Genomic DNA, 24,824 nt, shown 5'->3' on the forward strand with positions numbered 1-24,824 from the left:
AAACTGAGAAAAGTGACTCACATACAATTTTTTCCACAGGCAAAACGTCAATACTGTGAAACACTGGCGACATCTGTTTGCTAAATTTATTTGACATATTTTTTGTGGCGCATTTATTTGAACGAGAAAAATCCCCGTTCAATAAGCATAACAAATTTTAAAAATAAAAAGAGATTATAGAACGTAGTCAAGTGGCAAGTGTTGCTTAATATTTTTTCTTCAATTTTTCCTTTAACTTGGGGTGAAAACCCTACTGCAAACAGTGTACCATACAATTAGCCTTTCTCAGACTGCAAGCGCATTATATAATCATTACAGAATTTTCAGTTCTATGTTACTTGATTTGTCGTAATTACATTATACTTAGTTAGTTAGTTAGTTTGAGTGGGTAGAGTAAAACTCTGGCACCTAAGCCTCCAATGGGCCTGTTGTGCATACCCACAAATAGCTACCTACATTCTACATGTACGATTGAGGTAGTCCAATATGCTACGGAGAGGTAGGCTCCAGATGATGTTGTGCGGCAGTATATAGGCTCCTAGAGCTTTTGATCTGGCTGATACGTATGCCGGGCAAGTGCATAGGAAGTGTTCTGCCGATTCAATGTCCCCACAGTTAGGACAGCGGGGGTCATTGGTGATGCCCATTGTGTGAAGGTGTTTGTTGAGGTAGCAGTGGCCAGTTAGACTGGCGGTAAGTCTTCTAATGTTCCTTCTACTTAGCGATAGTAGGAATTTTGAATTTTTGGGAGAGATTTTGATACATTTTTTTGAGTGGCTGGCGAAGTTGATGGATGACCAGTATTTAGTGAACGTTTTCTTTTTCCATTTGTCAATTAAACCAATGAAAAATGATTGTGGGGCTTTTATGATTGGTTCTGGGCTTATGGGTGGTTTATTGACTCCTGCCTTCGCGAGGCTGTCCGCTATGTCGTTACCTTCTATGTTACTATGTCCTGGTACCCAGGTCAGAGTGACATTATTGTTAGATGCCAGTTTTTGGGTGAGTCTTCTGCAGTTAAGGACAGACGATGAGTACACTTTGTAAGCTCCAATTGATTTTAAGGAACTCCGGACTGTCGGAACATATTAATATCCGTTTGTCTGACACGTTCTGGCCTATCAGTTCTTTGCAGCATTGGGTAATACCAAAAGTTTCTGCTTGGAAAATGGATCCGAAGGAACCAAGATGGAATGATTTTTCTATCTGAAGTTGTGGGCAGTAGATTCCAGCGCCCGCTAGGTTGTTATATCTCGATCCGTCAGAGTACCAGGTGATATTTATGTTGTTGTCAATGACCTCGTTGTTGGTCCAGTTTTCACGGGATGGAACCATTATTTTGAACTTGTTTTCAAAGCAATGTACTGGAGTGATAGCATCGTGTGGAAGTTCAAAGTGTGGCGATTCTGATTTCATTCTGTTCCATAGGTTGGCATGACCATAGGTGGCGTTACGGGAGCCAGTGATGATTGCTGTAATCTGAGGCAGGTGGATCTAGCGACGGCTTCTATATGGATATGTAGAGGTTCTATATTTAGCAGCGCTTCTAGTGCTGCAGTAGGTGTCGTTTTCACGGCTCCTGTAATACTTATAAGCGCTAATCTTTGGATTTTTGCAAGCTGTCTTTGTGCAGTTTCAACGTGGCAGCGGGGCCACCATATGAACGCCGCGTACGACAGCATCGGTCTTACTATGGCTGTGTAGATCCACATTAGGACTTTAGGGCTTAAACCCCAGTTTTTTCCGCATGCACTGCGGCACATCCATAGTGTGGCTAGTGCCTTACTTGTTCTGAAGTTTATGTGGAGAATCCAATTTAATTTTGGGTTTAGAATTATTCCTAGTATTTTAACGTAGGGTGAGAGGTTGATTACTTTCCCACAGATGGTTGGAGCTTTAAATCCAACTATTTTGGTTTTCCTTGTGAATAGAATGAGTTGGGTTTTGTCTGCATTAATTTCTTGGTGATGCTGTGCGCACCATCTTTCAATTATGCGAAACGCTGATTGCATTAATTCACAGAGCGTACTGACACAAAAGCCAATTAGTATAATTGTGAGGTCGTCCGCGAAGCTGATTGAGAAATATTTTGATTCATTTAAAAGTTTTAAGAGGCTGTCTTTTACCATAATGTATAACAGTGGAGGTAGAACGCCACCTTGGGGGCAGCCTTTATGAGTAATAACAGTGAAACTAGTAGAGCCCAGCTTCGCTGAGACGATTCTACTGTTTAGCATAGCGTAGATCCAGCTGGTGGTTGTGTTATCTACACTATGCTCTGTGCATGAGTTTGTTATGGAGCAAAATGTCATGTTACTGAAGGCGTTCGATAAATCAACGAGACCTCCCAGTGCAAATTGCTTTTGTTCCAGAGCTTTTTCGACTTGATTAACTATATGGTGTAATGCACTCTCTGCTGATTTACGTGGTTGATATGCGTGTTGGTTGGGGTGTATGGGAAATTGCTGTAAGGCTCCATCCCTCAGATATCTATCAACCAGTTTTTCAAGAGTTTTTAACATAAAGGATGTTAAGCTAATTGGTCTAAAAGATTTTGCTAATGTGTAGATAAGTTGACCGAGCTTTGGGATAAATACTACTCTAACTCCTCTCCAGGACTGGGGAATGTGAATGAAGCTAATGCTTGCAATAAACATTTCGTAGATTAAGTCTATGGTAAGATGGAGGCTTTTTTGAAGCATCAATGGTATAATGTTGTCGATTCCAGGTGACTTGAGGGGGACGAACGATTCAATCGCCCACTTTATTCTATCTTTAGATACAATTTTTCTAGCGATTTCTACATCACCTGCAGTAAGGATGTGGTCGGGCTTGTTGGTGGATGGATTCGGGGAGAATGAGGGAGAACAACCAGGAAGTGGTAGTCAAGCAAGTGTTTGAGAGTAGAGGCGCTATCTTCCGTATATTCCCCAGATGGGAGTTTCAGTGTGCCTATAGCACAGTGTGGGTCTTTCACCAGTGATTTGACGAGATGGGCGGACGCCGATGAGGAACTAATTGAGGAATAAGCTTGTTTTAACTGAAAACGCTGGTTATTTCTAATAGCTTTATTGTAGTTCTTTTGAGCAATGCGCCTAAGGGCTTTGTTATTTTCATAATTTGGCCGATTGGGTTTGGCTTGGTTAAAGGTTTTTCTTACTTCTTTTCTGAGTTTCTTAATTTCTGTAGTGAAAAAGCTGGCGCCTCTACTAGCTCGAATTATTTTTTCGGGACAGGCAGAGTTGAAACTGTTAGTTATTGCATCGTTCACCGAGTTTGCCACTCTGTCTAAATCTTCTTTGGAATGAATTTCCATTGCGCGTGGTAGTGCTTTGGACATTAACTCATTGAATTTATCCCAGTCAGTGCAGATAGGATTTCTGAATTTTGCGTGTTCAACATAATCGGTATTTATATGGAAAGTGATGCACCTGTGGTCAGAAGCTAATATTTTGTTCGTGACTTTCCAATTCTTTATCCAATGTGCTACATGGAAGGAGCTAAGTGTGATGTCAATGACTTCTTCCCTAATAGACGTGACGAATGTGGGCTCGTTACCCACATTCATCGTAATTAGGTTTGAGGTGAGTATGAACTCTAGTAATGAATCGCCCTGTGCGTTACAGTTTGTACTGCCCCATACTAAGTGATGGGAATTAGCATCACATCCTGCGATTATTGGAATGTTGCTTGATTTGGAGTAATTGACGAGGTCAATTAATGCTTGAGTAGGTGGTAGGGAGTTTGTGTCGTACGGTAAATATACTGATGCTATGATAACGCGTTGTTCCTTCCCTTGAATGAAAAACTTGAGCAAAGCTGCTGTCAGATCGCCCTTACAAAGTTGACTTAATGGGAGGATGTTGCAATTTTTAGATACGAGGATACATGACCGGATTTTTTCAATTCCAATGTGGCTGAGAATGTTGAACTTGCGCGGGTCGAGGTTGTTAATAACATTCTTTTTCAGATATGGTTCTTGGACGAAGATGACAAAGTTGTTAGACTCGAGGCTAATGTTATTTAGCTCAGCTACCGCCGATTTTGAGTGTTGAAGGTTTATTTGAGCGAAGGCTAATTTGTTGTTCGACATTAACTTAGACAGATTTCCTTACCCGAGTCAGAATTAACTCTGCGTTAATAAATAGGAGTGACTGGTGATGTTGCGAACTTAATCGGTATTTGCTGATGATAATACTTATCTTACATCTTACTCGCTGCTGTTTGAGCTTGAAGAGAGAATGAAACAATTGGTTTGAGATCAAAGAGAGTAAGCCGTTTATTGAGCTGATTGTTGTAACGAAATAAATATGTGGCTTTACAAAAGCTAATTTATCACGGGTTGTTGGCATTGTTGTTGAGTACTATACGGACGCGTGTCATACCACAGTATGGACGGAAAGCTAGATCATTGAGGGCTGAAATGCAGCAGTCTTCCACCCCAATAATCCATTGCTGTTTGCCGTTTTGTGCCTTGGACCGGCTGTAAATTTTCCAGTTACTGGTATCGAGTGTTGGGTTTTGCGTGGCAATAATATTGAAAAAGTCGTTAGGGTCCGGTGCAGGCAGCTGAACAATTACTGTTCCACGAATTAACTTTGGGGGAGGGCCCGACACTACAGATCTGATGTTTGCGCCTTGCCAAAGGCCTTCCAATTTTGGGACGATGGCGACTACCCAGTCTCTAGTAGTCGTGTCGGTGCAAATGAGACGATAACGGCCTCTGTCTAGACCCGAGCTTTCAAAATGAAGAGAAGCCATACTCTCATCGGAGAATAGGGCTCGGGTGATGCTATTACCGATTATTTTGCCTTGAGATTCCGTAAACGTAAGGACACCATCTACGTTGGGGATGATATCCACTACAAATGATTCGGATGCTGCTACTGCTGCGGCTAACGGGAACATATTCGCAATTGATTTGAATTTTTTGATTGGAGCTTCCGGTACGGAGTTGGATTTTTCCAGACGGCGTTTAATCGATTCTGTTTTTGGAGTAGATGATAACGGCGCTTTGTTTGTCTCAATGGTAGTGGCTGGGGTATCGGTCGGTATGACGGTACTTAGGCTAATGGCTGGTGGAGCTGTGGCTTGGCTAATGACTGGTGGAGCTGTGGCTTGACCAATGGTTGGAGTGATAGTCACTGAAAGATTGTCGAGCTCACTCGACATTATACTTACTTTGATACTTTGGCTCCTTCATACATCGGTGAATCCTCTAAGAAAGCAGGGTCTATTGCAGATAAAGCGGAGAGATTTAAGCATAATCACTATATGCGTCTTAAAGAAAACTATTTATTTACCCCCTTGCCTTTGAATCATAAGGTTGCATGGGACCAGAAACAAAGAAATTTATTGACAAGTTGGGATCATTAATGAAGAAAGCATCAGGGGAGCCACGTTCCAAAGATTATCTGTTGCAGAAAATTTCTATTGCTATACAAAGAGGCAATGTGTTCTATTCTTGGAACTTCAGGAAGTAATAGAGCAGATGATTTTTATTTATTGTAATATTTGTTGATTTTTTACTGACTGCGCCGTATGCGAGGAGTCTTTTTTTCGCTTTGAATAAATATATGTAGTTTTTCTAGAGATTTAAATAAATTTCTTGGATAATTTCCGAGCAGGTCAGGTTATCGAAGACAAAACAACTTCAGGTTAAGAGAAAGTTGGTTTACCAAGCAAGTACCAGACTGGTACATTTAGAATAGTACATTTAGAATAGTATTTTTCATATTGGACGGTATGATATGAAAAATATTATTCGTACCACGGACTAAAAGTATTTTTTAGCGTATTCGATTCTAGACCTCGCCTTCGGCTCTGTCTGGAAACCTTTCACACGCTAAAAAAGACTTTTAGTCATAGGCACGAAATATACTATTTCTTCGAGGGAAAAGAGTCACCAAAAACTTAAAACCTATTTCTCAGTTCATACAGTTACCGGCGCTTCGTATAGCGAAGACTCGATTTCCCGGTATACAAATTTCCCGACAACTAGGCTACCAGGATACCGCATATTTCCATGCCCGTACCGGGCTCTGGCTAATATAACTTTACATAGAAAAATATAATATGAGAGGCAATATCATTACTCAGACCAAATTTTGTCGCATTAACCGTTTATAATCGATGGTTAATCGATTTTGATATCATTTAGAGTTCTGATCATTGTCAACATCTTTTTATAATTATGTCATTACACTTACCTGCTATTAATCACTTTTCTCAGATAATCTCCTAATTTTTTCTTAAAGAACACCATTTATCTCTGATGTTTCAGAAAAGGTACTACTACATACACATTTCATTGTTTTTTCTAATGCAAAGAGTACACATATATGACTGCTACTGCTACATGTCTTTTTGAGTAAATTATATATTTTTGACATCAGTTACTGATTAAAACCGCAATGTTTGGGGCACTCTAGTATGTTCTAATAGGTACCAGTAGACGGACCATATTGTTATTTCATTCATAATAAAGTTTACCAATGAAAGAACAATACGTGTCCTACTAATGGTGCATGTCCGGAGGTTCTCCCACCGTATATTGTTGATGATGATGAAAATTGAAATGCAAAAATGGTATACAAAAAAGAATTGGTTTTAATTCGGTTTAATTTTCAATAAATTAAAGATTCCCTAACCATCACTAATTATAATTCAGTTCTGCTGTATTTTGGTTTTAGTTCTTCTATCCTCTTAATGTAATCAGTTTTCTCTAGACATCCATCACATAATTCATCCCAATCATTCAAGATTTTCTTCAGGTCGCGAACTTTTAATTTTTTCAAGTCCACTGTGTTCAAATCGATCTGTTTCTCGAACCGGAGATCACAGATTTGAGCGTCTTTCTTTTTTAGTTTTTCACAAATTTTATCGGCTGGCATCGACCAACTCAACGGCTTGGACAATTCACCCAAAATACCTGTGGCTGATTCCTCAAGACCGCCTAAGTAGTAACACTGAAAACGTTAACAGAATTTCATTAGAGAATGTTGCGAATTGGCTTTAAGCGGTGTATGTGGAATACTTACGAATCGATGTTCCTTATTCTTTGAAGTTTTACAAAATTTTCGGAATTCTTCTTCGATCAATTTTGGATCTTTCTTTGTGCTGTCATCTAATGATTTGGCGAAATTATCCACAGTCTTTACACACACTGAACAACGAAGAAAAATTAGGAATTTAGATTACTGTGAAATTAAATGTTCGCATACCTTCACATTCGTCGTCTTTCAGAGCTAGGGCGGTGAATACTAGTGAGAATAGGACTAACCCAAGAAGCGTATAGTTTGCCATGTTTCTGTAAATAATGACAAAAATAAATAAATGTTCGGTGTTTCCGTTCGAATGGATTAAGTTTACAAATTCGATTCTTTCACGTCACCAAATAATTGGTTTGAGGTTAGAATTTACGCTAAATCCACTTAAAATGGTCACCAGAATTATTACAGGTAATAAACTACTCACATATGTAATGCTAAAGCAGAAGTTTTTCGCGGCACCGGTTGATACTGTTTGGTCTACGATTTTTATTGAACAAAATGAAATTGTACAAAGCGACTCCTCTATCCTGGTCCAATATAAAACAAAACTTGGCGAAATATGATTGGACAACGTATGCCCAGTGTGTCGAAATGACAGTGATGATACCTACAAAATAGAACCAATGCTCGATTTGTAGCGGGATAATTTAAATAAAATTTGTTAGGTATGATTCCCTATGAGGAAACTTTAGCTCAAATGTAATAGACTTTCGTAGTTACGAATTCTATTACATTTCTCGTATATTTTATAATAGGTTTCAAAATGTCAATCGTCATCCACAGAGAAGCCAACACAACCTCACTTTGAAGTTTTTACGAACAAATTTGTTTAAGTTGCTGTTATGTTTGCTTCTGTGGATGACGTTCGGTTGTTTTCGGCCTGTCAAAATTCGTTTTTACCGTACGATGGAAGAAACCTATGTTAGCGATCTATTTGTTTGTGAACCAACTTCACTGTTATAACATTTCTTGGGTAATTTACCAGAATGAAGTTATATCACCTGAAAATAGAGCGCAAAGAAGGAAGTACTGAAAAGAATTGTGGCGCCTCTACAGGCCAATCGCGGCTTTCTACGCATAGCAAAAACGTTTTGCTACCATAAATAGTTTTAATGAGATATCAAGTAAGAAGACAAAATTTTTGTAGTAATTATAAGCCATATTTGAGTATTTGCAAATATACTTGGGAATCACAGTCTCAATTGAATTGAGAAAATTTATCTGAATTATAGTAGAATGATGTTTATAAACTAAGAAGAAATGTAAAAGAGTTTTCCCATATGTTAGTACATTCTGTCATAAAATTACTGCTGTCACTACGCTTATTTTCATGTGAACCAACTTCATATGGTGACATTTTGTTCTGTAATGACAAATGTGAAGTTAGTTCACATGAAAATAAGTCGCAGAGAATGAAGTACTATGAAAAAAAATGTGGCGCGTCTACAGGCCAACCCACTTGTCCCATATGAGTGTAACCTGCGAGTTTTAAAGATGTGATAATTTCCTGTTCACTAAATTTTGTATTGGAACATTGTAACTTGTTTCGAGTTTTTCAAATTTCGGTAACGTTTCTAGAATACCCTACTCCTGAAGAAAATCCTCTATAGGGAATAAAATGTGTTAATTTGTTTTAATCGATAATGCGATCACAGTTCAATTTTCAACCTTTTGCAGACGGAAATCATATCACCAATATTAACTTCGCATTTTCTCAACGCACTTGATCTGTTACTTGTACTTCTATCGATAAAATGTTTTTACGACAGATTGAAACAACATCTTTTACTTCATTAGTTTTATAACACAATTGTACTATGGAAGACCGCGATCGCCCGATCACTTATCCACAGCACTGTTCCTATTTTCTATGTTAATGCTAGAAGCAGTGCAGTGAGTACTCTCGATAACAACCCTGACCTTCTTGATCAAGAATCATTATTACCGAAATGTGTTTTGTTCTGCAAATAGAATCAGACATTTATTCATCGTTTTCAACATCAATGTGAGTAAGTAAAATAGGCACTTTTCTACGTAACATTTTGGTAGATAGGCACAACAGTAGCGGTTAAAAATGCTCTTAGATTTATTTAGAATTAAAAAAAACCGCATCATTTTATGTCGACTCATACGTTTGTTAAACATTGTGTTTTGCTGGCTTCGGATAATGGATCATTTTCGTCTTTATTTACAGTATTTACGGTTGTGTAAACAGAATGCATTGCAGCTTCCTCAGATAACCCCTTGTACTCCATATAAAGTGAATACGAACACAACAAGATATAACACTCAATCGCAGCGAAAACAATAAGGATTATTTTGAATAGAAACACAAACAGAACAACATTTAGTCCTACTGCAATCACATAGTATTCCATTTTCGCTGCATTTTTCTGTAAAAAGTAGGAAAACATAATGAAAAATTTTCTTAGAATTTCTTTTTTTAGTCAAAACGTACCGACCGAGCGCCTATGATGAACAAAATAGTAACAAATATATTTACAGCCACAACAAAAACGAGCACTCTTATTAAGACTTCCACTTGTTCCTCACGAAAATATCTATTCTGTTTATCTCGGAAGACCATTTCGAGGAAAACATAGAAATAAAGATATGCCAATACACCAATGATGTATGCAATCATCCGAAGGGTTGCCATGACGATGCAGGGAATTTTCAACTCACAGCATCCACAAAACGATTTAACTGTTGGAATCGCAACCATTTCTATTATATTTAATGACTCTAGCAGTATAGTTTTGATGCTTATTGTGCAAAAAATAGTCCAATTCAACTTATGTCAAGAGCTTCGATCAATTTCATCAAAATATTGCGCAAGAGCTATATGAGCTATATATAGAATTTTTCATTGCCATGCATGTCATTGCAGTGTATAATTGTGTTTATAAGAACTCATTTGAATTTTGATTTTCAGAAAATGTATGCACTTTGCTTTTTGTACTAGATTCAACTAAAGAGGTACATACCTATTATATCAAGTTGCAACCGACGTGGGAAACATTTAATCGCGTTTAATAATTGAGAAATAAATTTCTGTAAACGTTAACATTTTTGAATATGATGGAAATTGAAAAGTAATATTACTGAAACACGCCTGATAATTTCTTTGGATTGATTATATCGATAATTTTTAAAGTCCCCCATTCCTAGTACTGATGGATTTCACAAATATTAGATATTGGACTCTGACAAATCTCTTGAAAAACGAAGTTCAAATCAGTAGGGATGGGAGACGTTCAAAATTATCGATAATATCAATCGAAAGAAATTATCGATAATTGATTAATCATATCGTTATCGATAATTTAATAATTATCGATAATTATCAAAATATTGAAATTCGATAATTATCAAAATATCGATATTTTGATATTTATCTGAAAATTCATGATAATATACCGATATATCGGAATATATCGATAAATATCGTATTTTTAGACCGAAATATCCATATATCGAATTATCGATATCTTGATAATTATCAAAATATCAATAATTATCGATTATCGATATTTTTTTTTTGATAATTTTCGATAAACAAAGTCGATAATTATCGATTATCGATAATCGATAATTATCGATAATCATTATCATTATCGCCCATGCCTACAAATCAGTGTGAAGTTTCTTAAAGATGTCCCAATTGTGCGATACGGCCATAACCACTTAATACACACCATACACATTCACAGGCCCGAAAGAAGAACGTTTATAACACATTCTATAACTAAACTGGCAATGCCTGCCGTCTGTGAAAGGCAGTAATTATTTCGTAATCGACTATCTAAGGTTATTTGAGGTAAACGTCTTCTGTAATTAGTAACACAACTTCCTAGGGACCGACCAGAAAAAAATCTTCTTCCCGGAAGCAAAAAAGGTGTAAAGCTTCCCGTTTTGTAAGTAAAAATTTCTAAGTTTTGAGTTTAACATCAAATACGTTGACAACAGTGATGGCTTCCCGGTAGTGTCACTCCGATGATCCCGCACTTTTTCCATCAGCGAAAAGTGGTAGCTCCGAATGGTCCTGGGCGCTGAGTGGGGGAAATGCTGCGTTGCCTATAATCCTTCAGCAAAAAAAAAATCGTATTGAATTATTCTTAGGTCAGTAAATGTAAACGGCAAGCATACTGTTGTCGCGTATTTTACTTTTTTTATCTAATATAAGTATTGTCGAAATCAAAACGAGATCAAAACGGAATTGCACTTACGAAAGCTCATTTTTGCTTTCCCATATGAATAGACAGACTCTTTCAATATGACAAGATTGAAGCTCAAGTTGTTGGGAAGTATTCAAACTATAACTGTGATCGTTTTTTAGTTTACATTTATTAATTATATAAAAAATAGATTATTATATCTTTAATTTGAAGCTTATTGTCGTAAATAATTTATTAAATCCCCTTGTGTTTTATGCGAAATCTATCATTTCTTCAATTACTTTTTAATTACTTTTTATCACATATTCTTGTTGTCGTAGCATATAACCATCTATTTGGTAGATTATACAAACTAGGCCCCATTTTTTGGATGGGTCAGATCCCTTGACTGACTGACTACTTTTCTCAAGAAGATTTTTGTAATCCGAGCAAAAAAAAATCACTCTAAAAGTATATAAAAGTATACCAGGGTATGCGTACCCTACTTTCGACACAAAACACGTATATGAGAAATTCCAGCACTTGATCATATACTGGCTCATACGTATTTTCAGTACTTAAGAGGCATCGATGATTTGCTGAAAAGTATACATTTGGGTGATTTTTAAATACTGTCTTTTGGTGATATATTTCCACCAAAATTATCATTTTTCAAGTATGTACGACCGCAATAACGACCACGAATGTGTTAGCTTTCAACATAAAATAGATTTGGTTGTAGCAGTTTGACCAACCCTGAGAAAACTGAGCAGTTTATGAAAATTTCGGTACACTGGTCACTTTTTTCAGAACTGGTCAAGTGACTACAACCAAATCTACTTTCTGTTGAAAGCTAATACATTCGTGGTCGTTATTCACGCCGGTAGTGCGGTCGAAATTCAAAATGGAAAGTGCGGAGGTCTTTCTAACGTAGCGTCATTTTCATACAATTAAGCGTTGAAATGTATTTTTCGGTTCACTTTTTCATCGAATCGTTCACTTAAAATTCAAATTTTAGGCACACTTACGGCGTGAATTGCGGTCGTGTGTTTTGAAAAAAGGATTCTGATGAAAAGATACCATCAAAAAGGCAGCACGAGATACAGACCCTGGAAAGAGGCGAATTTCTTGCTTACATATTGAATAAAAATGAAACTCGTGTGATTACGGCCGGTGTCGGGGAATCTCGCACACGCGAACCATAGTATGCGTCCTTTTACGACATATAACGAAAAGTCATGATTGTGCGAGATTCACTATTTAGAGGTGAGTCTCGCACACCATGAATTGTGTGGTGTGCGAGACTACCCTACCCCTTACGGCCCTCGCTTCGCTCTGGCCGCAAAGTTCACACTCGTCCAAACTTTAATTTTTTTTCTTATCATCTATATACACACACAAAATTTTGGAATGAATCCTAGAATATTACTCCAGTATATTCCATTAACGAGCTTAACCCAAAAATGTCTTTCTTAGTGTGATAATTGTCTTTTGTGGACCATTAAGAATTACTCAACTAATAACACGATAATATCACGGGACGATACAAAAATTCTTCTAGGAATATCTCTGAGATCCCCCGACCGTCATAGCCCAACTTTGAACTTATCCTCGGGAATGGAATTCCCCGTTGAATAAAAAAAGTTTTTGAAATCCGTTGAGGATTACGTCAAGCTATCGTGTTATCTCGGAACGAGACAAAAATTCTTTTGGAAATATCTCTAAGATCACCATCTTCGAACGTAGCCTTCGTAATTTTATTCCCTGTCGATTAAAAAAAAAAATTGGAAATCCGTTGAGGATTACGTCAAGTTATCGTGTTATTAAGGAACGAGACAAAAATTCTTTTGGGAATATCTCTAAGATCACCAGCCCGTTACGACCCATCTTCAAACTTAGCCTCAGCAATTTAATTCCCCGTCGATTAAAAAAAAGTTTTTGGAAATTCGTCGAAAACTACTCGAGTTATCGTGGAATCAAGCGACCAGACAAAAATTCTCCTGAGAATATCTCTAAGATCACCCGTCCGTTATAACCCATCTTCGAACTTAACCTGAGGAATTTAATTCCCCGTCAAATAAAAAAAAGTTTTTGGAAATCCGTCGAAAACTACTCGAGTTATCGTGGAATCAAGGGACGAGACAAAAATTCTTTTGGGAATATCTCTAAGAACACCCGACCGTAATAGCCCATCTTCGAACTTAACCTCATTAATTTAATTCCCCGTCGATTAAAAAAAGTTTTTGAAAATCCGTTGAAAATTACTCAAGTTATCGTGTTATCAACGAAACATCAAAGTGTGACAAACATTTTCTGTATTTAAGGTTTTTGGTCATACATTCATTTCAATCATAGTAGTGATCATTGTGTGACAAACATTTTAGGGTGTTTATCATCCGTAAGACCCATGACTTTCAGTCAAGGGAATTATAAAAAAAATGCTGATATTATCATTTTCAAATAGCGACTTACGCTTGTCTTTCAATCCTGCGTATAAAGAATCTGGATTTTTTTAAAGAAATAGAATACCTTATTCTTACTCAAAGTCAAGTTTAAATTAGTGCCGAAACTTTTAAAAATCGAATAAAATAAGAAAGGTCTGGGTCCAGTCTTGGTAAAAATTGAACAAAATAACATTTTGTCACTACTAGTAGAAAATTTCGGACATGGTTTCAACTTTTCAATATTTTATCTAACTCTTTCATTCATTAAAATTTATTTACAAGATAAGGATACCACTATGGTATACCATAAATTGCGATACTTTTGAATGGTACATATTGCTCAAAACGTCTATCTAAATCAGACCAATGAATGCAGCCAAGCAGCGTATACGAAACAGTGAAATTGTCGAAATAACAGCGGAAAATCTGGTCCCATCATTCGCCATTAGCTTATATTCTCCAGTCATTTGCTCATATTTTCCCTTTTCGCCCCATTCATTTGGTCATATTTTCCTATCGTTCACTCATAAATTTCACTTCATTCTCTCATATTTTCAATCATTTGATTGACCGTATTTTCACTTCATTCGCTCATGCTTTGCTACCGTTCGTTCCACTCATTTGCTCATATTTCTCTTCATTCGCATCAATGGCAAATGAAGCCTGTCCCACCATTCGCTCTTGTTGTTTCCCCTGTTTTAACTGATTGACCGACCCACATTATAGAACACTTTTTTAATACAAAATATGCGATAAATATTTTCTCTATGATAGCTAAGCATTTTTGACTTACAGACGCCTGAAAGCTGAGTAAACATAGTAGAGTCGAATTTGCTGGGTGATTACTCATCAGATGGTGGCACTTAAGGATGTAGCTTAGGATAAGCTCCAGTACTTTGCACATTCAGATCCTTTTCACAGCTACTATATTGCGGAGGTGGTGTTGGAATATTTTCAAATTTGATAACCGTATTTTCGGTATCGTCGTGCGGTGATAACTTGTATTGTATATATAGAGAGTAGGAGCATATGGCAAAGTAACATTCGACAACAGTGCTCGCAAAATATTGCAGATCGAACATAAATAGAGTTGCCAGCGCCAACATAAAAACATTGACTGCTTCCATGTAAACGTAGAATTTCATTTTATTGGCATCTTTCTGCAAAAAAAAAATATTTTCTTTTAGTACATTCTCGATGCTCCCTATAAATTTGTCGTATCTTACAGCGATGGCACCCCGTATGAACCAATAGGAAGTTACTATATCTATCAAAACAATAGGAATAAGAGCAATAAGCCAAGTGAAAATCAGAGCCGCGATGACTTTTACGGCTTCACGATCTTCTTCGTGCTCAAGTTGTTTATTTTCGATGATACCGACAGCGTATCCGGTAACCATAAAAGCTACAATAAGTATTATGAAGGTAATGATGCAAACAACCATTCGAAATAATGCGATGACGATACAAGGGATTTTTAAATCACAACATCCGCAAAACGTTTTCACAGTTGGAATTGATACCATGACTCTGCGGATTTTACTTTTAAAAAGTAGCAAAGAATTCTGACTTTCAACTGAATGTTATCCTTACGTTTGAACTATACTCCACAAACTGAAATCAATTTTATTGCGACAAGAGACATTAGACAAAGACGAAGGCTAGACTTGATGGAGCCAATAAAAATTTGATTCAAGTTTATATGAGATACATTGCCGAGTAGAGGAAGTCTTATCACTTCTTTCTACATCTGCGCGGAACATTTCTCGTCAAAACTTACCGAAATATCACGAGTCATTGAATCTTCACTCCATCGGTTATTTTTCAAGTATTTCATCGAATTTGTTTCTTAGTTTTTCGATAAAAGCATTTTAGACAGATTGAAATCAAATTTTCCACTTCGTTTGTGTTTGAGATGTATTTTGGCTACAGAGAATGTTGTTAGATAGAACGTTCGTCACCGTTGCCTTAAACTTGAGTGGTTCTGTTAGAGTGAAACACTTGATTGACATGATTTTCCTCCTTCAATTATTTATTTATTTCATTCATCAGCGCCAATGTATTCAATTGTAAAAAATATTAATTTTGTGTCTGGGGCTTCGACCATTCTACATTCAAAATCAAATGATCATAACCGTGTCCATGTAGTAAATCGATTGCAGTTGCAGCATCGTTTCTCGATTTGAAATGTACGTACGCAAATCCTTTACATTTTCCGTTGATCTGAAATGGGAAATTGATTTTTTGAGAGGATGTATGCAAAGTCTAAACTTCTGAATTCCAAGACTGCATACTGCTCGAAGTATACACTCCTGTCTGAATTCGTGGTCTTTATGAATCAAAATTTGATTCACTTCATCAGTCCACATTCAGAGGACACATCTTTTCTTGACCGAGACTAATTTTACCAAATTTAATCGTTCACTACGTTACGATAAGACTGATTTTGTCAAAAACAACAATGTCACTACAAACTGCAAGTGAAATGTCACAAATTACCTTATCTCTGGCCAAATACATTTTACTGTGTGGACCAATCTTCTTGACCAATTCCTCTAAATCAGCTTCGACCATCGACTCAGATAAATTGGAAATTCTAATTGCTGTGGTATCGTCACGGCCGCGTAGTCCAGACATGGCACCCTTTGCATTATCTTTCATGAATGGTGGCACATATTTGCCGGTCTTCGTGCCAGATGTTTCCGGCACAGCTGATGCAGCCGCTGTTTTCGTCTCCAGCAATTTGCTCGAATCCATCGAGGTTCCTTTGTACGGACAGTTGACGGACCAATGTTCGGCTTGACAAATACGGCACTTGGCAATGTTCTTCGACGGGTCCAATACTTCGTTTGCCTTTTCCTCTTCTTTGTTTGTGGTGAAATTCATCGTGACATCATCGGGAACGACAGTAGTGTGTGGATTCGGTCCGGGCTTATCGTTAGCCGAATCTCCAAATTTGGCCCAAGTTTTCCGTTTTGCACAACTCTTGGGCACCAATTGCTTTGTAAACTTATACGTTCGAATTGTTTTGACCTTCTTATCGTCATTATTGTATTTGTATTCGGTGACTATTTTCAGTCCCTTATCGAACGTTTCGGTTGGTGGTGGTAGTCCGCCCGAGTCTAATTCGACCTCATCGGCCCATGAAGATTTGATATCATCAAAACCAGGCATGGTTTGCTAAAAATGTAAAACACGAAATTTGAACTATAAGATCGAACGCAAATTCTAAAAAAAATTAGTGAAAAAGGTGACGAAAGTAAAAGGTTGAATGCCGAACTGTTTTAATTGTAAAACCACTTGCATTGTAATCAAAACAATAGCTTTTTCGATGTCAGTTCACTCACCGTTAGAATTATTGAGTTTTCGTTAAATGAACCACTGGATTTCGGTAAAATAACTTGAACTTATGCGAATTTGTCTCGTGGAATCTTGCCAAATTGCATAGAAAGAAAATATGAAAATGGCTACCAATCACATTTCAGATGACAGATGACATTAAATGTGTTCCCAGTCGTCCCAGTATCGAAACACTTTTCTCACAGTGCCGCTCAGATCTTATTTCCAGTGAAAGAAGTTGTTGGAGCTGAGTTTCTTATTTCATTTTGTTTAAAAAGTGAAAAACACTAAACGAAAGTTACTTCTAAAAGCTCCTAAGCAAGTGAAGTCAAACTAGACATGATAATTAGTTGGATTTGTGAGAACAATAGCGGAATTGTAAATTTAATTCAAAAATTATTTAATGATGGATGCGCCACCTGTACGACCGAATGGACAAACTAACGGAAAACGCATTAATGACTGACAGTTCCATCGAGTTCCCATTAATATTTTTTACAAAAGTCAGTCTCGTCAGTCTAGATTTAGTTTCGACTCGATGTTGTTCCGTTGTTTCTATAAAAAATAAACATTTTTTTCGAACACCAAAACACTAAAAAAAAGTTCATTAATTAGATTATAAAAGAAAATTAATTTAAAATTTCAACAATAATACAAAGTTACACAAGCAAAAAGCTTTATTATGGCAAATTTAAAACAGATTCCTCTAACATGTAGTGGACACACTAGACCCGTTGTTCATTTGGATTTCAGTGATATCATAGAATGTGGATATTTTCTAATTTCAGCCTGCAAAGGTAAGTTTTGCACTTTATTCATTTCTTACATTTCATATTTGATTCAATCCATTAAATATTCACTTTTTATTGGAATTGTATACAAATTGTGTGCAAAGTGATCATAAAAAATATGTTTTTTTATACTCTCGTGTCGGCTTACCTTGACCTAAATGGAATACATTTTATTGAAACGATTATTTTGTATTATACACATCTTAGCGGTTTAGGAGTTGTTTACAGAGGTTTCTTTGAGTCATAAAGTTAGATGATGATGAGGGTGTAAGGTGTTTAGTTGGTCGAAATTTCTCAAGCGGTTCACTCGGCAACAATCCATATTTTGTTAGGTTTCTTTCTTCGTTTCTTTTCCTACCACAATACATCATCCATAAACAAGCGGTGCATATGCTTGAAATTATGACCTTTATGTTTTTGCAAAATACACTGCCCTTTAATCAGTGTAAGGAAAACGTGTAAGACCTTGCTGTGTCTGATGTTTCTTAATATGTCCAAACGTGTTATTTACATTACGCGACTGTCTGTTTTGAGTGAGACACATGTGTGCTGCGAAATCTACCTGAATGGATTTTATTGTATACATGAACTTGCTATTTTTTGATTGAATAGAACGTATAGAGCGTGTGTGGAGCATTTTGTTATTGTTTATATGTTTAACCATCAAGAATTGTCCAGTAGTTATAATTGTGATCAATTCAGCTTTTTGTTTAATCTTTTAGAAGCCACCGTCACTGTAATATCTAAATCTGTTACTTGGTATGTTAAGAACACTTCTCAGTGAATCTTTCACTTCATTGGTTTTAACATAATATTCAACTATATAACAAACCGAGTTGATTCCTTAGTTTTGTCGTCATTTTCAATAGCAGATGCGAAAACTATGAAGATTTCCTTCATTATGAACATATTCAACGTCAAAATTGTACTTAACGTAATATCAAATAATAATATTCTGTGTTTCACTAACTGAGTAGATGGATAAAAGCTCTTGTATACCGCGTAGCCTTTTACTCATACGATTTCCTATACAAGGATATCACGTCTACCTATTTTCATTTCTAGTGCGGTGAGTTGGAGTTGTAAAAAAATGAAGTGTCTTGAATAAATTTGCATCACTTTTTTAAACATGGTACGCAATAAATGTTGTCTGTTTCGCACCTTCAATTTTATAACCGTTGGAAACCCATTTTTGCAATTAATTTGAATCGAAGGCAATATGATTGGTAATCAGGCAGTAATCATTGATTACACGAAATGATTTCTGTTTTGCCACTTTTGGCTAATACCATGTATGCATTCAAATATGCTGAGAAGATTATTCTCTTAATCGACTCTTCATGGTGCATGATTCCTTTTCCCGAAAATTTAATTTTAATAACTTAAATACTAAGAAGTCTTCCAAAAACATATTGGGAAAACACAGTTAAAGTAGGAATCAATTGTATAACACCATTCTTACACGAATGACGTAAAGTGAGTTAAAAGCGATGCTTTATTTCTGAATAAATGCATAATATTACGGAAATGTTTCTGCAACATCTGTCCAAATATTGTTATAGGTAAACCTTAAACTAAAAAGTCATTTATCAAGTTTGTCGTGTATCTGGGACTGACTAAATTGTACACACAAATTTTCTTGTAAAAGTAGAACGTACTAAATGAAAATCAGAATACCAATACCGAAAAACCTACTGGAACGATCAAAGTATATAATTTTCCTTGTAGAGCACCAAAGGCTAAATATAACAATCTTGCAACAGATTTACGTGAAACTGAAAATACCTGCACCTGTTTTGACCTGAAACTGAATTTTAATCTGACCTGAATTGAATTGATACACTAATATACAAATTGGATCAGGTCTGACTTGAATTCAAGTTTAAGTCAGGTTTTCTTCCTAAAATTATCTGATCCGAACTTCCAGGTGGTTTACCGCAGTGAATCATGGTCTGCGTTTAAAATAAAACTCTTTATAACCAGCACAAGATATTATTACACATTCATTCGAGGTCTGTTCGAACCAATAGTTTAAGGGGAACTGGTTATGGTTATAATGATCACAGAGGGCTGCTTCCACCGAAATTTCGATGTTATACCGGAAATACTTTCATCTAAAATTTCGATTAATATACGACTGATTACACGAAATATCGAGTTTCGGTATCACAATAAGAGGTATCCTAATCTGTTCTTTACTACCTTAGCTCTGATATCATATTTGTCAACGACGTTATCGACAACGACGATCAAAATAAACGATGAGTTATGGTTATTCGGATAAAACTAATGAAGGAAAATACATTGATGAAAAGAAGTAATAGATTCGATAATAATATTGGTGACTTGCTTTCAGTCCGTGATTCTCTTCTCGTGATCGATAATTATGTGACTCGCTTGTTGCTTACCTAGTTAGAGCAACGACAAATAAAAATAAATATTAAAGTTGGTCTTTTACACAAATTACAGCCGCGTCATTCAGCATGTTAATTTCATATTGTCGTTTAAAACACTCGAATCACGTACGCAAGACGCACATTTTTTTAAATATAAAATAAAGCGAAAAAGAATAAATGACAAAATCTTTTGCTTTGCAAGGTCTTTACAACTTTATTAAGCGTAAGTTTAGTATGAATAATTTCGACGGCGGTGCGGCGATATAAATGCAAACAAAAAAAAACAACAATAGAGTCGTTCTTCGTTTAACCCATTTCTAGTTTCATAATCACATAACCGGATTAACACCAAACTTAAGACGTGAACAAGTGCGAAAATGTCATCAGGAAAATGTCGATAAAGGAAATTTATTTATTTTTGTACTTGCGTCAACTTGCAACAAGAAAAAATGGTTTCATTAAATCAGAGTTGATATTTGAATTAAATTGTACGTTTTACAGCGTAACATTTTAAATTTTAAAACAAATTTATTGTCCGCAAAGTATAGAACAAAAGGTGATTTCCTTGACAAAGAGAAAGAGCTTCAACGGAAATTATTATTAAATAAAATGTTAAATAAGTAAAATAGTAATAATAAAGCGCTCTCGATCTGTGCAACTCGGTGCGATCGAAAGACATATAATGTATATATGGGTGCTATAACTCCTCTGTGTGCTGTTTAGATTTGAACTTCATGAAATAATCATGCAGTGTGTGATGTCAAATGAAGTGTATGAATGTGTAGAACACTTTTTTTCGACCATGAAAATTATAAGTCAGCCAAGGTTTCTTCCGGCAAATTCACTTTGTTTATTCATGCATTGAATAAATATTTCTATTTTAGATTGATCGTGGATTTTGCATTTAATTTCTTTTTGTTGCTGTTATTGTCTCGTATCCAGGCTAGTATTAGAATAGATCATTTTGTGTAAAATGCCAAATGGATATTCATAAGCACCACTGAGATATATGTATAATTGAAGACAAAAACTTGTTTTTTATTTTTCTTATGCTGCTAGGTAGAGGAAATCCCGTGCGCGTGATATTTTGCACAAACTGGCTCATTCTGATTTGAATATAATCCTTCATTTCTTTGTGACCTTATTTAAAAAAGAACTCCTTTAATTAGTTTGAAACTGAGTATCGCAACAAAATCATTAAATCTACTACACCATTTGTGCAACGTACTTTCTAAGTGTTTGATGAAAAATCTATTACTTCTTTAATTAATCATACATTTCGCTATGTAAAAGAACTTTGGCCAAAGCTCATCACTTATTCTTCTTATTGTTGTTATCCATAGCAAATGAATTGGAGTCTATAAGTCATAAGCTATAGGCCGCTACTTAGAAATAGTATTTTAAGTCTATACGTCACATGTTTATCAGTCGAAAGTTCTAGTGCAGGGAAGGTGTTTAAGCAATTTTAGGAACTGACCTATACCTATTTCAATAATCCCAAAGGTCTAGAATATATAAAAAAAACCTGAAGAAATCGCTAATTCTAGAGAAATGTAGTAGTGGAACCGGTAGGTCCTTTTTTGTTATTTGACCTGTGGATTCAGTTCATGCAAAACATCTTTGAATAACACCGAAAGATGATTGTAACTTTGTTTGCGGATATACCTCGTTTTTGATGGAATTTCTAGGATGTCTTGCGTGAACAGTAAGGTTAAATGATAAGAGAACCGAACATATTTCCTACCCACCGCTCCAACCTATTCATTTCTATAGACCTCAGGAATTTTTAGGATTAAGTTGTTTTCTGGACTTCAGCATTATTAAGATAGGTGCAGGTCAGTTTCTTCAAACTCGTCACTCACTCACGCTTAAACATCTTTACAGAACTAGATTTATTAAGCTAGTAGCAACTGAAAACTTTAAGTTGGGATTTATAAGCTGGCTTATAGTAGGATGTAACCTTAGAGAATCAAATGAAATTAGGAAAATGTCTTTTTATATTTTTAACGATATCTTCAAAAGCATATCATTAATTATGGGCTCAATAATTTGATTTGATCTACGTATTTTAGGCAGATTAAAGTAAGATCTCTCCTGCGCATTTGTTTTAACATGGATTTTGTTGTGTGAGACGACACTCGCTAAATGCCAATTAGCCTGTTATACAGCCAGTATATAGGCATAAACAGTCGAGTTGGATATCACAATCAACAGCAGGATTGAAATGTCTATACAACTCACATTAGAAACACATTAAGTAATTACGAAAAAGATAAATCAAAACATTTACAATTCTACATTCTGATAAATTGTACGCCCAAATATACATTTTGATGTGGACGTTCAATTTCGATAATTAACTTGAGTAGATACGGATGTAAATTGTAATTTGAAAGTCGTTTGTACTGGCTTCAATTTACATAATAATGAATATTTTATTTCATTTCCCTATTTTATTCTATTATCCAGTTGGTACACTCATCTGCTTTGCTCTGAAATATATCTGTAAATCAAAAATTCATTGAAATTCGCAATTTCTTTTCAAATTAACGACACAACAAAGACATCTAATTATGATTTTTATGGATCTGTTTGCTATTATGTCGAAATTATAATATTAATACTGTTGTTTTATATGACCCATTAGCTTGTCAAGCTGAGAAACTCAAATTACCTTACCTGTAAAGTTAGCCTTCGAATGTCATCGCACAGGTTAATCTAATTTTTTGCTATAATTAACAGAAATGCGATTTTTTACGCGAAGTTGCTATTTATTAGGAAAATATGTTTTGCCTTTGGTCGGATGTAACTGTCTTAACGTTTACATCGTTTGTTATTGTAGACTGTAAGGAATCCAGTTTGGGATTTCTTATGATTTATTGGGATTGACACAGATTTATTTGGTGAATTACTTCGGATTACTTTGAGATTATTTTACGTTATTTGTTTGGTCTTAATTTTTTACAGTAAAGTTTGCAAGTCCTGGGATTTTTATGGAAGGTAACAAAGAAAAACCCAAAACATAAAAAGTCGCTCGTTAGGAAGTGCTTGTTAGGTAATTTCAGATCGTTCACTTTCTTCTAACTTATAAGAAGCGAGACAACCATATTTCTTTAATGAAGTGAATAGTTTCAAAGAAAATAATCTGATTTTTAGAATAGATACCTACCTAGCCTGCTGTTTCTGAAGGCTATTTGTCTTTTATAACATATTCCAGAAGCGGCAAGCTTGTCTGATTTTAATAATTGATTCAAGATCTTCAGCGGTCTTAACTTACATTTTGCAAGAACACTTAACAGAGGTCATCGCATTTCATTTAGATTGTTGTCGATAGAGATGATTGGTTTCTGTATTTCATTGCATTTCGTTCCACAGTTAAGCTCACGACATTTTTGTTATTTTTACAGATGGTAACCCCATGTTGCGGCAAGGTGACACTGGCGATTGGGTAGGCACATTCGAAGGCCATAAAGGTGCCGTATGGGGAGTTGCATTAAATAATAAAGCTAATCTGGCTGCAACGGGAGCTGCCGATTTTTCGGGTATAACAACTTAATGTCTTAGCTACTTTACACAGAATTAACATATTTGCAACCTTGTAGGTAAAGTATGGAATGCCATATCTGGAGAAGAGATGCACAGTTTCCAGCATAAACACATTGTTAAAACAGTGGCTTTTGACAATAGCAGCGAACATTTAGTAACAGGAAGCAATGAAAAATTAATCAGAGTGTTTAATCTACAATCTGCCAACTCAGGTTCGTCTTTTCGTCACTGGTGTCCATTTCAATGCGAAGTATCACGGACATTTTCTTTCCACTTTAGGCGAAACATATTCGGGTCACACAGGTTCAATTAGACGTGCCCTGTTTTGCCGAAACGATAAATATGTGATCAGTGCTGCCGAAGACAAGACAATGAGACTCTGGGATCGTTCATCCGGCCAAGAAGTGCAACGTGTCGACTTTACGTCCAATCCAAATTCATTGGAGCTGTCCCGTGACGGTAATGTGATTACTGTTTCTCACGGAACGAGTGTCAGCTTTTGGGAGACCGACACATTGAGAAAGTTTAAGGAGATCTCGATTCCAACCCAAGTGAATGCGGCTAGTTTGCATCCGGATAAGCATATATTCGTGTGCGGCGGTGATGACTTCAAAATGTACAAATACGATTACATTACTGGCAATGAAATCGAATCGTTTAAAGGACATTTCGGACCCGTTCACGCTGTGAGTTTTAGTCCTGATGGTGAATTATACGCGAGCGGTTCGGAAGATGGCACATTACGATTGTGGCAAACAACGGTCGGCAAAAACTACGGTTTGTGGAAGTGTACCGAACCGGGCGAAATGACCAATTCAGCCATTAGTTCGGCTAGAGAAGTATCAGCAAATTGAGAAATTGTGTCGTCGGAATAATCATTTCATCTCTCATTTCCTTTTCTTTTTTGCATCGAATACGACTACGCGACGATATGAAGACATTGTAGGAGTGCGATTTTTTTTAAGTATTTCTTCCTAGCAAACAGATTCTGAAAGATTTCGTACATATTGTTTCTTTTTGTATTTTTTGATTAAAATTTGTTGTTTGCGCAAATTACAACAGTCGATGGTTTCATTAACATTTTTTGCTGCAGCCAACA

At 36.1% G+C, this 24,824-nt stretch overlaps 4 protein-coding genes across 5 annotated transcripts; 1 reads left to right on the plus strand and 3 right to left on the minus strand.

The window, feature by feature from the left end:
• Positions 1–6,586: 6,586 nt before the first annotated feature.
• Positions 6,587–7,600, minus strand: LOC119082176 (mesencephalic astrocyte-derived neurotrophic factor homolog). 2 transcript variants are annotated; one of them, XM_037191589.1, is made up of 4 exons: positions 7,480–7,600; positions 7,224–7,321; positions 7,041–7,165; positions 6,587–6,968 (listed from the first exon to the last, which is right to left on the minus strand). In XM_037191589.1, the coding sequence occupies exons 2-4, from the start codon at positions 7,303–7,305 to the stop codon at positions 6,660–6,662; spliced, it is 516 nt and encodes a 171-aa protein (XP_037047484.1). In that variant the 5' UTR covers positions 7,306–7,321; positions 7,480–7,600; the 3' UTR covers positions 6,587–6,659. The 2 variants fall into 2 exon arrangements, with proteins under 2 accessions (XP_037047484.1, XP_037047485.1); XM_037191590.1 differs by having other exon boundaries at positions 7,224–7,309; positions 7,477–7,600.
• Positions 7,601–14,267: 6,667 nt separating this feature from the next.
• LOC119082161 lies at positions 14,268–15,247 on the minus strand. The gene is made up of 2 exons (XM_037191569.1): positions 14,880–15,247; positions 14,268–14,813 (listed from the first exon to the last, which is right to left on the minus strand). The coding sequence occupies exons 1-2, from the start codon at positions 15,177–15,179 to the stop codon at positions 14,517–14,519; spliced, it is 597 nt and encodes a 198-aa protein (XP_037047464.1). The 5' UTR covers positions 15,180–15,247; the 3' UTR covers positions 14,268–14,516.
• Positions 15,248–15,658: 411 nt separating this feature from the next.
• Positions 15,659–17,156, minus strand: LOC119082160 (eukaryotic translation initiation factor 3 subunit G-1). The gene is made up of 3 exons (XM_037191568.1): positions 17,001–17,156; positions 16,153–16,833; positions 15,659–15,876 (listed from the first exon to the last, which is right to left on the minus strand). Exons 2-3 carry the CDS (start codon positions 16,825–16,827, stop codon positions 15,733–15,735), a joined length of 819 nt encoding a protein of 272 aa, XP_037047463.1. The 5' UTR covers positions 16,828–16,833; positions 17,001–17,156; the 3' UTR covers positions 15,659–15,732.
• A 294-nt stretch (positions 17,157–17,450) lies between these two features.
• LOC119082188 (serine-threonine kinase receptor-associated protein) lies at positions 17,451–24,784 on the plus strand. The gene is made up of 4 exons (XM_037191612.1): positions 17,451–17,789; positions 23,587–23,721; positions 23,782–23,937; positions 24,005–24,784. Exons 1-4 carry the CDS (start codon positions 17,675–17,677, stop codon positions 24,577–24,579), a joined length of 981 nt encoding a protein of 326 aa, XP_037047507.1. The 5' UTR covers positions 17,451–17,674; the 3' UTR covers positions 24,580–24,784.
• The last annotated feature ends 40 nt before the right edge of the window (positions 24,785–24,824 follow it).

Source organism: Bradysia coprophila, unplaced genomic scaffold (assembly GCF_014529535.1).
Source record: "Bradysia coprophila strain Holo2 unplaced genomic scaffold, BU_Bcop_v1 contig_391, whole genome shotgun sequence".
Taxonomy (NCBI): Eukaryota; Metazoa; Arthropoda; class Insecta; order Diptera; family Sciaridae; genus Bradysia; species Bradysia coprophila.